Source organism: Peromyscus eremicus, chromosome 2 (assembly GCF_949786415.1).
Source record: "Peromyscus eremicus chromosome 2, PerEre_H2_v1, whole genome shotgun sequence".
Taxonomy (NCBI): domain Eukaryota; kingdom Metazoa; phylum Chordata; class Mammalia; order Rodentia; family Cricetidae; genus Peromyscus; species Peromyscus eremicus.
Window position 1 is genome coordinate 21841046 of NC_081417.1, and position 17547 is coordinate 21858592.

Sequence of the window (17547 nt, forward strand, 5' to 3'; positions counted from 1 at the left end):
GAAGTCTCGTTTGTTCTCCTCACAGTCAGCCTCCCTCCTCCTTCCTCAGAAGGTGCCACCAAGACACATACTTTTAAGATATCTTTCCAAAGATCATTTTTATAATTGTATTTGTTACACATAAATCATAAGATACTAGTTCATATGCTGATTTTTCATAATCTAATAGTATATTTAATATATTCCCTATCTTCCTTTGTTTAAACCACATTATTTAAGTAATTGTATATAAACACATACGCAGTTTATTTCAACCCTTTTTGATATTCAAGCCTACAAATTCTTATCATCTATACCCCAAACATAAGGGCACCTAAGCATATAAGAGAAAAATCACTACAACTAAAAATCACATATTGACCCTCACACACTGATAGTGGAAGACTTCAATATCCCACTCTCACCAACTGACAGGTCATCCAGACAAAAACTAAACAGAGAAACGCAGGAGCTAACAGATGTTCCAAACCAAATGGACCTAAGAGATATTACAGAACATTGCACTCAAACACAAAAGAATATACCTTATTCTCAGAACCTCAGAGAACTTTCTCCAAAATTGACCACATACTTAGATACAAAGCAAGTCTCAAGGGATACAGGAAAATTGAGAAAACTCCATGAGTCCTATTAGACCACCCCAAGTTAAAACTGGATGCCAATAATGACAGAAACAACAGAAAGCCTACAAACTCATGGAACTTGAACAACAATCTACTGAACGAAAAATGGGTCAAGACAGAAATAAAGAAAAAAAGATATTCTAGAATTGAATGAAAATTAATACACAATATACCCAAATATATGGGACACAATGCAAGTAGTGCTAAAAGAAAGGTTCATAGCACTAAGTGCCTTCATAAAGAATTTGGAGATCTCATACTAGTGACTTAACAGCACACCTGAAAGCTCTAGAACAAAAAGAAGAATACCCAAGAAGAATAAATGGCAAGAAATAGTCAAGCTGAAGGCTAACTCAATAAAACAGAAACAAAGAGAAAAAGACAAAGAATCAATAAAACAAATAGTTGGTTCTTTGAGAAAATCAACAAGATAGAAAAACTCTTACCCAAAGTAAATAAAAGGGAAATAGAGAGAATATCCAAATTAACAAATCAGAAACAAACAGGGGGACATAAAAACAGACACTAAAGAAATCCAGACAATCATAGGGATGTACTTCAAAAAAGCTCTATTCCACCAAATTGGAAAACCTAAAAAGAAACAGATAGTTTTCTTGATAGGTACAGCTTACCAAAGTTAAATCAAGATTATATAAACAGCTTTAAAAGATCTATAACCCCTAGTGAAATAAAAGCAGTCATTAAAAGTCTACCAACTAAAAAAGGCCCAGGGCCATATGGTTTTAGTACATTATTCTACCAGACTCTCAAATTATTCCACAAAATAGAAACAGAAGGAATATTTCCCAATTCATTTTATGAGACCACAGTTACCCTGATACCCAAACCACATAATGAATTAACTAAGAAAAGAACTACAGACCAATTTCCCTTATGAACATATATGCAAAAGTAATAGATGCTAGCAAAGAGAATCCAAGAACACAACAAGAAGATCATTAACATGATCAAGTAGGCTTCATCCCAGAAATGCAGAGATGGTTAAATATACAGAAATCAGTAAATGTAATCCACCATGTGAACAAATGGAAAGAAAAAAACCACATGATCAAGGTGTTTGAAAAAAAATCAAACACCCCTTCATCATAAAAGTCCTAGGGAGATCAGAGAAACAAGGGATATACCTAAACATAATACAGCAAGCCTATAGCCAACACTAGATTAAATAGAGAAAATTTCAAAGCAATTCACTAAAGTCAGGAACAAGACAAGGCTGTCCATACTCTCCATCTCTAGAAAATATATACTTGAAGTTTTAGCATGAGCAATAAGACAACTGATAGAGATCAAGGGTATACAAATTGGAAAGGAAGAAGTCAAAGTATTTGCAGATTTTATATATATATATATATATATATATATATATATATATATATATATATATATATATATAATAGTATAGAGAAATGACCCTAAAATTTCCACCAGGGAACTCCTACAGCTGATCAGGAAAAAAAAAAAACTTTTAACAAATTTAGGATACAAGATTAACTCAAAAAAAAAATCAGTAACCCACCTATATACAAATGGAAAACAGACTGAGAAAGAAATCATTGACACAATGACTCTCATAATAGCCTCAAATAATATAAAATATCTTGGGGGTAACTCTAACCAAGAAAGTGAAAGACTTGTATAATTAAAAACCTCAAGTCTTTAAAGAAATAAATTGAAGAAGATAACAGAAGATGGAAAGATCTCTCATGCTCATGGATTGGTAGGATTAGCATAGTAAAAATGGCCATCCTACCAAAAACAATCTACAGATTCAATACAATCCCCATAAAAATCCCAACACAATTCTTTACAGACCTTGAAAGGATAATTCTTACTTCATGTGAGAAAAAAAAAAAAACCGAGATAGCTAAAGCAATCCTGAACAATAAAATCACCTACTTGATTTCAAGGTGTACTACAGAGCTATAGTAATAAAAACCACATGTATTAGCACAAAACCAGACATGTTGATCAATAAAATTGAAGACCCAGAAATAAATCCACACATCTATGGACACCTGATTTTTCATTAAGAAGCCATAAATACACACTGGAGAAAAAGAAAACATCTTTAACAAATGGCACTGGTCAAACTGGATGTCTTCATGAAAATAGATCCATATTTATCACCCTGCATAAAACTCAAGTTCAATTGGATCAGAGACCTCGACATAAAACCAGATACACTGAACCTGATAGAAGAAAAGTGAGAATAGCCTCTACCCATTGGCACAGGAGACAACTCTGTGAGTAGAACACAAGTGGCACAGGCACTAAGATTAATAATTAATAAGTGGGACCTCATGAAACTGAAAATCTTCTATAAGGCAAGGACACTGTCGATCAGACAAAGCAACAGCCTACAGAATGGGAAAAGGTTCTGACCAACTCCACATCTGATAGAGGACTAATATCCAAAATATATAAAGAACTCAAGAAACTAGATATCAAAAAAACAAATAATCTAATTTAAAAATGAGGTACAGATCTAAACAGAATTCTCAATAAAGGAACCCAAACAACTGAGAAACACTTAAAGAAATGTTCACTGTATAGAGGGCCCCCAGGCAGTGGGATCCGGACCTGTTCCTAGTGCATGACCTGGCTTTTTGGAGTCTAGTGTCTATGGTGAGACACTTTGCACAGCCTTGGTGCAGAGAGGAGGGGCTTGGACCTGCCTCAACTGAATGTACCAGGCTCTGCTGACTCCCCATGGGAGACCTTGCTTGGAGGAGGTTGGAATGGGGGATGGGTTGTGGGGGAAGGCTGAGTGGGTGGGAGGAGGGAGGATAGGGGAATCTGTTGTTGGTATATAAAATGAATAGAAAATCTCTTAATAAAAAGAAAAAATGAAAAATGAAAATAAAAATAAACTAAAAAAGAAAAGAAAAGAAATGTTCAACCTCCTTAGCCATCAGGGAAATACAAATCAAAACTGCTTGGAGATTCCATCCTACACCTGTCAGAATGGCAAAAATTAATACCACAAATGACAGATCATTCTGATGAGGATGTGGAGCAAGGGGAACACTCCTCCATTGCTGGCAGAAGTGAAAACTTGTACAGCCACTGTGAAAATCAGTATGGAGGTTCCTCAGAAAATTGGAAATTGGTTTACCTCATGATCCAGATAGACCACTCTTAGGCATATACCCAAAGTACTCTCCATCCTAATACAAGGACACTTGCTCAACCATGTTCATTGTGGCTTATTTCATAATAACCAGAAACTGGAAATGACTTACATGTCCCTCAACAGAAGAATGGATAAAGAAAATGTACATGTATGCAATGGAGTATTATTCAGTTGTTTTAAAAAATGATATCATGAAATTTGCAGACAAGTGGATGGTACTAGAAAAAAACATCATTCTAAGTGAGGTAACACAGACACAGAAAGACAAATGATATGTTTTTATTTAGAAGTGGACATTAGCCATTAAGTAAGTCATAACCAAGCAAACTCTGTAGACACAGAAAGGTTAGGTAAAGAGGAGGAGTTTAGGGGTGAGGGCTTATGGATCTCCTGGGAAGGTGAAATATAATAGTTTTATGGGTAGACTGGGGGTGGTGGGGATTGGAATGGGAGGGATCAGGCTTGGGGGAGATGCCTTGGAGGGATAGAGTGCAGGGAGAGATGGCTGGAATTGGGAACATATGGGAGTGGCATGGAAACCTAGTGCAGTGGAAACTTCCTGGAATCTATGAAGGTGATCCTAAGGAGGCATCCTAATAATGGGAGATACAGAGTGTCAACTGGCCATCTCTTGTAGTTGGGCAAGGCTTCTAGTTGCAATCAATTGAGTTGTTGGCCAAGGGGATCTTATGGAAATTCGCAAACAACCCAGGCTGATGCTAAGACACAGGGTTGCTCTCTGCAAAAAGACAGTGGGCCCCATTGCTAGGGACAACATCCACACAAGTCATTGAACATAAGGAAGTTGAGCTAATACATAAATAGAGCCTTCACTCCAAGGTTCTAATCTCTTTGGTATGGGAAGGTCCTCTAGAGACTATTGAGATCCGGCCCAGAGGTGAGTGACCAGCGACCCTGCAATCTACATGCCTTGCCCCCACACCCATTTGCCCAAGCACGGCCTCCCTGCCACTTCCTGAGGCTTGGAAACCAACCCCCAGCTCCCATCCGGCCCAGACAGAAAGCTCTCATTGGGCCTAGAGAGACAGCTCTCATTGGACAAAGAGCTGTCATTGGACCAAGAGTAACCTCAGGAGACAGGGAATCTGCCAGCCCTCATTAGACCAAGAGTGGCTTTCTGAGACGTAGAATCTGCCACCTCTCATTGGACCAAGAGAGGCTTCCTGAAACACAGAATCTGTCACCTCTGACTGGACCAAGAACCCTGATAAGACCAAGAATGAATCCACAAGGAGATGGGCAGACATCAAGGCAGAAATACATACAACAACATAAAGAGCAAAACAGCATCACCAGAACCTAGCCCTCCTCCAACAGCAAGACCTGAACATCACAAGGTTGAAGAAGGAGAAGAAAGTAAACTTAAGAATAGCATCATGAAGGTGCTAGAGGCCTTTCAAAAAAAATGAAAAATGAAATTGAGCAAAAGATGAACAAAAAAGTGCAGGAAATCAATAAAGAAATGGAGAAAAAGTCAAACAAAAAAATGGGAAGAAATCTATAAAGAAATAGAGGAAAAGACAAATAAAAAATTGGAAGAAAGCAATAAATCCTTAGAGACTATTGAAAGAGAAATATGGACACCAACCCAGCCACAAAACCTTTGACCTACAACATATCCTGCCTCCAAAATATGCTAGGACAATGTTGGCACAGACTTGTGGAGGTAACGCACCAATATCTGATTTTACTCAAAGCCCACTCCACGAGAAGCAACCCATACCCAACACTGCTTGTATAACCAAGAACTAGGGACTAGATAGCCCAGAGACCTAGGGTCAAACTGAACAAACTGGTTAAAAAAAGAAAAAAAATCAATAAAATAATTTCTAAAGATACTATGATATACTCATAGATCAAAGTGTGCTGTGGGATAATGCTCTTATACACTGGTTTAATAAAACACTGATTGGCCAGTAGCCAGACAGGAAGTATAGGCGGGGCAAGCAGACTAGGAGAATGCTGGGAAAAGGAAGGGCAAAGTCAGGAGTCACCAGCCAGACACAGAGGAAGCAAGATGACAAGGCAGAACTGAGAAAAGGTACCAAGCCACATGGCTAAACATAGATAAGAATTATGGGTTAATTTAAGTATAAGAGCTAGTCAGTAATAAGCCTGAGCTAATAGCCGAGCAGTTATAATTAATATAAGTCTCTGTGTGTTTACTTGGGTCCTAGTAGCTGCAGGCAGGGAGGAACTGGAGAAACCTTCTGACGTGTCTTATCCAGTCATCATCAGAGAGACTTCCTCCAGCAGCAGAGGGGAACGTATGTGGAGACCCACAACCAGACATTATGTGGATTAAGAGCGTCAAGTAGAAGAGGTCTAAATCAAATCCCTCCCCTCAGAGCTCAGGGAATCCCATGGAGGAATTGGAAAGATGATAAGAGCCAGAGGAGGTAGAGGACAGCAGGATAACAAGGCCCTCTGAATCAACTAAACAAGACACACATGAACTCACAGAGACTGGAGCAGCAAGCACATGGCCTAAAGGGATCTGTAAGAGGTCCTCTGCACATATATTTTAACTATTAGCTTAGTATTTTTGTTGGACTCTTGACTGAGAACAAGTGATTCTAGTGCCTGTTCTTGGAACTTTTTTTGTCCTGTTGGGTTGCTGCGACCAACTTCAACATGATAGTTTTTCCTTTACCTTGTTGTATTTTGTCATGTTTGGTTGTTATCTCTTAGAAGCCTGTTCTTTTCTAATGAGAGACAGATAGGAGTGGTTCCAGAGGAAGAAGAGGTGGGGAGCAACTAGAGGAAGAGAAAACTATAGTCAGGATATACTGTATGGCAAAGGATCTAAGAATCTATTTTCAATAAAAGAAAGCAAAGTCACTCTCCATAGCATGTATAGAGCTTAGTTGGGCGAGGCAAGTAATTGGCTCTATAGTCAGCCAATAAGCAAGTGGACACTAAAAGGCAGCTATATGAAATATACTGTTCCAACCAATACTTTACTTTTTTAGTTTATTTATTTATTTTGTATCCGGACCACAGTTTCCCCTCCTTCCTATCCTCCTATTTCTTCTCTCCTCCCCTCCATTCCCAGCATCAATCCACTGCTCCTCTGTTTCTGTTCTGAAAGGGTCAGGCCTCCCATGAGTATCAACAAAGTATGGCATATCAAGTTGCAGTAAGGCTAAGCACCTCCCTTTGTATTTAGACCGGGCAAGGCAACCCAGTATGAGGAAGAGGTTCCCAAGAGCAAGCGAAAGCATTAGGGACAGCCCTGCTCCCATTGTTATGAGTCTCACAAATAGACCAAGCTATACAATTATCACATATATGTAGAAAGCTTCAGTTGGTCACATGGAGGCTCCCTGGTTCCAACCAATAATTTAAGTACTGCAGATACTGCTTTCATATGTATTTTCCTATCTTTAAGAAGATAATTATTTTGGAGAAGAAAGACATATACATAAGTTTAAAGAGTTAAATAATATCAAAATTTTAGTAATGTTGTTTTACAAAAGAAAGCTGTTTAGCAAATACTGAGTTATGACAATCTGAACATGCCATAAGCATAATCTTTAATAGCTGTCATTAATTAAGCACCATGTAAAGTTTCATTTATGAGTACTCTTTTCATAACTGTTTTACAGTTTAGGAGAACAAGAGCATGATTGAATACTAATAGGTCTAAGAGACAGGACTCACCCCAAATATTTCTTTATAAAGTTACAATCTCTTAATATTGATACCTTTTTTTTTTCTCTAGAATTTAGATAAAGGCAAGTACAAATCCATTGTAAGTGAGCATTTGGAGAGGAAGACAGATGTCTATTGACTTTTTACTTTTATTATTTTTAAAATAATTTAGGGTGTTTGCTTTTGGCTGCATCTATAAAATTATTATTCTCCTTATATAGGGCTGTGACACACAGATGATTTATGACCTACTACTAAGATTGAAATCCACTATTTATTTACCTGGTGACTTTGTCTGCAAAAAGGTGAGTGCATACTATTTTCAAGTGCATAGTTAATAATGCATTGGAAGAATTTGGACATAGGTCAATAATGTATTTGAAATACAATCTGCCCAGAGTGACTCCATATTATAAAACACTATGCCATATATTTAATTCTACAAAACAACAATAAATGCTTCGAGTTCAAAATGGAACAAGATAATATAGGTTCCATTGCATATGTCATAGGATAGACATGTAGGTAGTCTGAAAAGGCATTTGTATAAATATAAATTACCTATCACAATTTACCATCAAATTTAAATATGTTAAATGAAGGACAAAAATATAGAAGTGATAGGTGCTTTTGCTTTTTCTGCTTCATCAGCAAGCTATCTGTTATTTCTATTTTGCTTACATAGTTAGTAGATAATCAATGCCAAATTTTTTAAGTCTTGATTGTGAATTTGATGACTACAAAAGTATTATATATTTATTATTTCTTAAACAGAAAACATAAAAACTACAAACATGAAATTCTACCATGAAGAAATAATAACTTCATATATTATGCCTGTCTTTTTATACATATTGATGGGTCTTATTATGTTGCACTGGCTGGCCTAGAATCCACTATATAGGTCAGGCTACCCTGCAACTCATAGAGATCTGCCTATCTCTTGCCTCTCAAGCATTGGGATTAAGGATGTGTGTCACCACAACAGTCTCTGATCATTATCTTTTTTATTAAGAATTTTTTTATTCATTTTATATACCAATCACAGATCCCCCTCTTCCCTCCTCCTACCCCTTCAGCCTCCCCGCTCCAATCCAGCCCCATTCCCTCCTATGAGGAGTCAGGAGAGTCTGGTACATTCAGCAGAGCAGGTCTAAACTCCTCCCCCTGCTTCAAGGCTGTGCGAGGTGTCCCACTGTAGGTAGTGGGCTCTAAAAAGCCTGCCCATGCACCAGAGATGAATTCTGATCCTACTGCCAGGGATTCCCTTAAGTAGATCAAGTTACACAACTGTCTCGATATGCAGAGGGCCTAGTCCAGTCCCATGAAGGCTCCACAGGTGTTGGTCTAAATTGCATGGGTTCCCACTATTTTGGTTTAGTTGTCTCTGCAGGTTTCCCCATCACGATCTTGATGCCTTTGCTCATAGAATCCCTCTTCTCTTTCTTCGACTGAACTCCTGGAGCTCGGCCTGGTGTTTGGCTGTGGATCTCTGCATCTGCTTCCATCAGTTACTGGAGAAAGGCTCTATGATGACAGTTAGGGTATTCACCGACTCTGATCATTATCTTAAAAATAATTAAGAACATGTCTATAACCACAGCACTCGGAAAAGGCTGGGGCAAGAGGATCACAAGGTCAAGATCAGCAGGAGCTACAGGGAGTTCTAAACCATCAGTTCTAAGTCGTCCTCATTTATGGAGCAAGTTTTTGTCCAAAAAAAGAAAGAGAATGGGATCCTGAATTTTATATCTAAAGAAATTAACACAATGATAAAGTGAACAATCAAAATTTAAAAACAGAACATAAAATATGCATATATGTAACATTAAAGTGGAAGTAAATTGTCTAGGAGGACAAAGGAGACTAACAGGTGAGATAAAAAAAGAAAGAAAAGGTAGAGGGGTATGGGGGGATGTGTTCAACATGTAATATATACTTGCATGAACATTTTAAAAACAAATAAAGTTTAAAATAAAGGAAGGTGAACAATACAAAAAAATGGAGATGCCCTGAGGCCTTAGAGAGTTCGCAAGTGAGTGTAGATGCAAAGCACTTACTCCATTCCAAAACAGTGTAGAATAAATACCAGGTTATAGGACAAAAGCAAGAGTAGCTGCTGGGAGACTTTCTGAAGAAGAAGAAGCCTATAGCAAGTCTTGGGAAATAAACTGAAGTGAACCCAGTATTACCTGAGTATGGAAAAGAATTTGCTTGTGTCAAGGCATATAGGAAGGAATTTGCGTCTGCAGGAAGAATGTAGAGAACTACAGTAAGACACATGTTAAAACAATTTTAAATTATTTATTCCTTAAGCTATAAGTAGGGTTTTTTGTTTGTTTGACTGTGGGGTTCTTTTGGGGGGGTGTTGGTTTGTTTGTTTGTCTGTTTGTTTGTTTGTTTGTTTGTTTGTTTGTTTGAGACAGGGCTTCTCTGTGTAGCCATGTGTCGCGTCTGCCTCGACCAGCAAGGAAGATGCAACACCAGGCTCTTCTCCAAGCAGTTTATTCAGGAACCTTGAGACAATCTTCTGACCCCGGGGAGAGCCAACCCACAACTTAAATAGCCTCTGTGTAGCCTACCCCAGTCTGCCACATGGGTACTGCGGATAGGTCCAGGTGCGCGGAAGCAAGCCAGATCCTAGCCTTAGCCAAATAAGGAGTTGTTTATCACAGAGAGCACTCACCATCGGGAGGGTGAAAGGCGGAAGCCAGCGCCATCTTTAAGGCGCGGCTGCACGCAGCTCTCTACAGCCATGGGTGTCCTGGAATTCACTCTATAGAGCAGGTTGGGCTCGAACTCACAGAGATCCACCTGCCTCTGCTTCCCGAGTGTCCAGCTGCAATAAGTAGTTTTTAATGTTCTGTGGCAGGTACTATAATGGGTAATGAGCAATCAACAACCAAAGTCCTTCAGGGGTTTACAGTCTAGTGCTAAGGTGTTCAACTCATAGTATGTCAGCATCATATGAACAAAGGAGTCTTGGCTCCACACCTAGACATTCAGCTGGTCCTGATAAAACCTACATATTAGCCTAAAAAAAAATCCCAGCTGATTCTAAAATACAGCCATGAGAAAGATTGGCTTGATGGAAGAGAAGGAAACAAAAATTAAATTAGTGCAAAACTGTAAAATGTCCTCTTATATAAAGAGAAACAGAAGTTGTTAGAGGAAGGCAGAGTAGTGAAGGCACTTATTTATACTGGAAGTTGGGAGAGAGAAGTTGTCAGTTTGTCAGCGATGACCTTTGTAAAATCTAAAGATAAATAGTCCTTTAGTAAAATAAGAAAAAGGAAATCGATGGGCTAATATTTTTATGAGAAGCGCAGCAATGATCTGAGAAGCAAGGCAGAACCTGCCATATTCAAGGAATGGGAGCAAATGAGGGACTAAAAAAGTGGGAAAAGACAAATCAAATGAGGTGTGAAATATTTCAAATAATCAGATGGAGACACAGCTTCTAGGTGGGATCAATCAGATGAAAGAACATGAAGTCCAAAGTGAATGTTTGGCACCTGGAATAGAATGAAAGCTGGCATTAAGAGTTCAAGGCATGGTATGAGAAAGTAGGCTGGGGCTGTACCTGGGAAGGCACCAACATTATTAATGAGATCAATGAAGATGAATGAGAAAGGGCTACCGAGAAGGAGCTGTCAAAGATAAAGGAGGAAGGAAGGAGAGATTCCAGCATACTGGAAACCAAATGTGAACATCCCACATAAACTCATCCAGGTAGAATACAGGCTGATTGTAAGTGAAATAAGTAAAATCATGCTCATTAAAATGGAAGAGAGAGAGAAAAAAAAAAGAAAGGATCAGCGCGATTTAAGACTTCCTTTGGGGACAGTGGCACACTGGGGTGATGTAGATGTCACACAGTAAAACAAATTCAAGTTGTTCTAGTGGCTGAAGAGGTTGGTTATTGAGATAACATTTGCACCTTGAAACAGAACAAATTTGCTAAAGGAAACATGAGGTGCAGAGAGGCAGCTTTCTCATCTCTAGCTTTATCATCATATCAAACTCATCCAATAATAAAAACAAGTGAGTGGCTAGAGATGAGGAAAAGAAAGACAAAAGCGAAGGGAAGAGTAGGCAGAAGGCACGAGAACGCGTCTCTCTTCTTCGTTTTTGCTTTTGTTTTTATTTCTAAATGAAGATTTGCATAATACCAGACACTGACAGAGAAGAAAAGCTGTTACTTGACCAAAGTTTAGGTAGCTGAATTCAATTTGATATGTATTTTACTATTTCCACAAAAACTTGCATATAGCAGGAATCTTAAAAAGTTCTTATTAATAAGACCAAACCCAAGGCCATTTATTGGGGTAAATGCTGGAAGATCAGAGAAGCAGAACAAGCCACAGCCACCTCACCTTGCCAATTCCTCAGCTGATCCTGTTTCCTCAGACTGGAAGCTTCTGAGTCCTCATCCAGAATGGATCTCAGCTGAACTGCTGCTCAAAAGCCTGAATGCTTAACCAGGCCAAAAGTGTCTAGTTTCTGGTCTTCACGCCTTATATACCTTTCTGCTTTCTGCCATCACTCCCTGGGATTAAAGGCTCACTTCTTGGGATTAAAGACGTGAGTCCCCATGCTTGGCTGTACCGAACACACAGAGATCCAGGTAGATCTCTGCCTCTGGAATGCTAGGATTAAAGGTGTGTGCTACCACTGCCTATCCTGTATGTTTAATATTGTGGCTGTTCTGTTCTCTGACCCCAGATAAGTTTATTAGCGTGCACAATATTTTGGGGAACACAATACCACCACACTTGCAGAGAAGGGGAGAGGAAAACAAATCATGCTCAGTTAGAGGTTACCTAAGTACCCAAGCAATGGCAGGGTTCAGGTCTGATATTCTAAACTGCTTTGGAAAAACTCGTGGAGCTTCAAGACTACTTGGGAGTTTTCTTGGGATGCTGTGGTGCCGTACAGAAAATAACCACCAAGCTTTTCAAAGGCTTGGACTTCTGGGACTTAATTTCCAAAGATTCTCATGCAATATTTCTACAATGGGGTTTTGGGAGTTTAGTCTCCAAAGGAGCTCTTCATGGTGCTAATGGTCTAGGAGCCACACTAAGTACCATCTCTCTCTTCTGATGAGGTACCCTGAGTACCATCATGCTCCCCACTAGCCTTGGAAACAGCCTCCAGAACAAAAATCCAATTTTTTTGGCATACACACTCACTAAAAGTTACTTGGTTCTACCTGAAATGCTTGCCTTTCAACATTTTCTCCAAATTAGCACAAGAACAGTCTTAAGTTAGGTTCGATCTTGCTTTACATGTACTGTCAGCCTCTATTCTCTTTAAGTGATGTCTTCTTCATCTGAATGCTAATTAAGCTTTAAAAAAAGGCTCAAATTAACCCAGAAATAAGCCAGAGGTAGTGAAAGTTTAGGCTCGTTGATTATGCCTGATCTCCTTGGGAAATTATCAAAATGATCATTAAGAAGTAATTAGAAGTACTGAACTATATTTAAGTATCCATTATATACTTGTACTTCCAGGCAGTTGTAATACTGCCTTTGAAACATCATTCCAGCTCCTTGAAATTACTTCATGCATGCAAATAATAATAATAATAATAATAATAATAATAATAATAATAATAATAGGAATATGACCCTGGCCTAGTGATCACTTACTAGAGTAAAAGGACACTAATTTTCAAATAACTTTATTATTAAATTGTTCATATTATTTCATTGGTTATTAAGGTATCAGTCATGATGTTGTATTTATTGTTAGATGCAGTATATCTGTATGCATGTCAGGTGATATAGATGTTGTCAATTTTAATGCTGTCACTTGCTAGCCTCGTATTTTTGCTTGAGACACTTAGCTTACTTAGCCTCTATTTCCAATTTTCAAAAAGAGGAAATAAGAGACACCTCTCACTGGAATTTTTGCAAGAATTAAATGAAGTACAAAATATTTTCCAAATAAAAAACAGCGTGCTCTGAGGGAACAAATACATGGTTTAAAACAAGGAGCTATACAAATATCCAGTATCTAGATGATATTTTAAGTTTTATTTTTATTTATGTGTATGTATACATTTCTGTGTGAGTATATGCTACATGCATTCAGGTGTTCCAGGAGATCAAAAAAGGGCATTAGATTCCCTGGAGCTAGAGTTAAGGCAGTTGTAAGCTATCCAATATGGGTGTTAAAAATTAGCCGGGTGGTGGTGGCACATGCCTTTAATTCCAATACTCGAGAGGCAGAGGCAGGCGGATCTGTGAGTTTGAGGCCAGCCTGGTCTACAAAGGGAGTTCCAGGAAAGGCACAAAACCACACAGAGAAACCTTGTCTCGAAAAACAAAACAAAACAAAACAAAAAAATTAACTACTGAGCCATGTCTCTAGCCTCCTATTCTGATGAATTTTCAAAGTACTGCCAAAGGCAAATTATTATTGACATTGAAATTATATAAATAACTATAATAAAACCCATATATATTACAATTTCTGCTTCAAACTATATTTCATATAAATATATGTTTAGGATAAGAATTTTGATTATTCAGATATAAATTAAGAGGTGAAATTTTTATGGCAGTATATTTCAACTTGATAATTATAAAGCAGTTGATTTTCAGGAAAATAACCCTAGGTATCACAGGACTTTAGAACTTTCCAGAAACAGTTAAATTACATTTTCTTCATTCATAAATGAGTGCCTTTTATACATCATGCCTTGTACTCGGTTTAGGAACACTGTCTCAGTCATGACAAAGCATAAACTATAATCAATGCAACTTAATTTTCAGTTGTTTTAGTGTATACTAATCCATTGAAAGTATACATAATGGGAATATTTAATAACTCAGTGCAGTCCATTCATGAAACAAGAATAAATTTATTGCTATTAATGTTATATTTTTACAGCTTAGCTCATTTTTATTGTTATATATGAGTATAACAACAGACTAGTAATTTATGAAGGATAAAGGTTTATTTAGCTCATGGTTCTATGGTCTAAAATGTCCACAATAATGTTACTGGCATTTGACAAAGGCTTTCTTTCTCAGCAAGTCACATTGTGGCAGAGTGCACCGCATGAAAAGGTAAATCAAACTTATCAGAAAAGAAATAATTTCTCTGGTAATAAACTAACTCATTCATGAAGGCAAAGTACTCATGACATAATTATCTTTGGGGGCCATATCTACAAATACCACTATCTTGTGAATTTGAAAGTTAAATTATTAACAGTTGAAATTTGGGGGAGATATTAAAACCACAGCAATAGCTCAGAGTGATTAAAATTCTACTGATTTTGACACTTTTTTAGGGACTATTACCCAAATAATGGCCAGTATTATGCAAACTGGCCTATTTAGAATGACCTGGGCTGAAGATATGGCTCAGCAGTTAAGAGTGTTTGTTTTGCAATCATGGGGACTGGAGTTGAGATCCCAGCACCCATGCCTTCATCTCCAGCTCTGAGGGGAGGTGGATACGTAAGAACTTCTCTGGATTACTAATTTCTAAAAGAAAAAAGGAACAAACAAGCCTCAGGTTCAGGAAGAGGCCTTGCCTCAAAGGAGTACATGAAGAGCTATCAATACAGGGCGATACCTAAGCCCTTTTCTGGCCTTTACACACACACACACACACACACACACACACACACACACACACACGCACACACACGCACACACACACACACACTTGAATAAACAAACAAATAAATAAATTTAACAACCTATTTTGACTTAAAAGTGTTAATATGATTCTTGTATGGCATGCTTAATTTTTTAATAGAGATTGGAATTATTTAACATAAGATTAAATTTATAATTTAATATTTATTATACAGCAAAAATACAGTTGGGGATGCTGACAAAAAATATATATGGGAAAGACTGAAGAAATCGGGTAAAATCACCCTTAATCCTAAATCTGAAGAATCACATGGGTACATTTTAGTCAACCGCAAAGACAAGCAAAATATCTCCACAAGTCCATCTGTATCTTCAGTTCAAAGTTGTTTTTAGGTTGGCTTCGGGGGAGGAGGAGCTGGGAGAGTAGGAAAGGAACATATGTATGTATATGGCATACACTCACGTGTGTACACATGCTGGTGTGTGTGGTTTCATATTTGCAAATGAGCCTACATGTATGTATACGTGTGTGGACACCAAAAAGGTTGACATCAAAGGTCTTCCTACATCATTGTACATTTACATCCCGAAGCAAAGTCTCTTATTAAACTTAGAGCTAACCAGCTCAGCTTGTCTAGCTGCCCAGGCTGCCCAGGGAACCTCCTGTCTCTATTTGCTGAGCACTGCGATTATAGCCAGGCCATCATGCTTGCCTGGCTTTTATACAAGTGTTGGGGATCTGAACTTCAGCCTTTGTGCTTTCACAAGAAGAACTTTATTCCCTTCAGCCATCTTCCCAGTCTGTTTACATAATTCTTAGATGGGACTGGACATATAACTACATGAATACCTGTGGCTCATATTTTAGTTTTGACAGTAGGTACATATCAAAAAAATCATTGTATTTACACTAAATGTTTAAAATATCTGCCTATGGTCTTGTGCACTTCCCTATTTTATTCATACTTGAATATCCATACTGCCTCAGAGGTAGAAAATACACCATCGATCAGTAACTATGCACACATTCCAGGAGATAAATTGTTAGTTGTTGCTCTGACCTTGAAATTCAGCAAATACAAACAAGAACTTAGTGAAAACAGCTGCATTGACACTGACTTTCAACATGGAATAAGAGCGTCAAGGTCTTCTGTTTCCCAAATCCCACCTCAGCAACACAGGCAGGAGACAGGTTGGACTTTGAGTGGCTGAAACTCAGGCTCTTGTGTTACACAGAGCATCCTCTTTAGGGCCGAGCAGAGGAGACCAAAGTCAGAAGACTCAACCGTCCATATGATCAGTTACATTTTCTGCCCTTGCCCAGTGACCAGTGTATCTTCTCATGTCTTGTGATGATTTGCAGGGCTCACACGGTGGAAAGTACTGTCTTCCAGCACTCTAACTACTCCAGGTCTTAAAATAAATACTTTCACAGTGATATTCCCTGCTTCCTTTATTTGTATTTGCTCCTCTATAAGATCTTAGACTTCTTCATTTGGGTTATAATTGTTAAAAAATAAAATGACTACAATTTCCTTTTTTCATATGGCATTTAGGGAGAAATTGGTAAGGAAATGTACATCATCAAGCATGGAGAAGTCCAAGTTCTTGGAGGCCCTGATGGTGCTCAAGTTCTGGTTACTCTGAAAGCTGGAGCAGTATTTGGAGAAGTCAGGTATCTGAGAGACACCTTGTAATTATCTAAGCCCATCATTTGTCATAAAAGGACAACCTTAAGTTACAAAATAAATATCTACTCAAGTTTATCAAATGTCTGATATTCTGCTGAAAGCATTGGAAAACTGAGGATGTTCACATTTCTTTCACTTTTTTAGCTCTTCTCTCAAAATAACAGAAGAAAGCAGGTTATGCTCTTCAGTGCCTGGCTTACAAATGATGCTCAATGGATGTTGAATTAACATGCACATTAGTGAATGAATAGAGAGTGGGAGAGTTCACTGTTAGAAGACTTTTGTTAGGCCAACAAAGGGGTTTTGAGTAGGTTAGTAATGTGATCATGAATGTGGGACCAAGCTGCCAAAGTCAAAAGCCCAGTTAATTCAACTGTTGACTTTGTTCTTTACGTGACCCTACTCTTCTTCAGTTCCTTCAGCTTAATAATTAGAGTTACAATAGTGTATATAGTAGAAGTTGGTAAATTAGGTTAATTTGCTTAAAATATTCTGAGTCTCTCATCTAATTTTTACTCAATAAGTATTAGCTAGTGTTACCACTGTTTCCTATTGGCCAGGAGAATGTAAGTATAGAACAGAATAGAATGAATAGGAAAATTCCCAAGAGCAAGAATATAAATAGCAAATTTAGACATGAGGTGAGCTAACACTTCCATGCATTATTGCATTTAAATTTATTTATTATTCATCCAAAATGTATTCACGAGCCGGGTGGTGGTGGCACATGCCTTTAATCTCAGCACTTGGGAGGCAGAGCCACGCAAATCTCTGTGAGTTCAAGGCCA

At 38.1% G+C, this 17547-nt stretch overlaps 1 protein-coding gene across 1 annotated transcript in view; it reads left to right on the plus strand.

Moving 5' to 3' along the window:
- The window catches only part of Cngb3 (cyclic nucleotide gated channel subunit beta 3), a 175834-nt gene that overhangs the window by 134743 nt on the left and 23544 nt on the right, over window positions 1–17547 (plus strand). Inside the window, 2 exon segments of the mRNA XM_059255609.1 lie at window positions 7674–7757; window positions 16625–16743. Coding sequence (XP_059111592.1) covers window positions 7674–7757; window positions 16625–16743 — 203 coding nt within the window.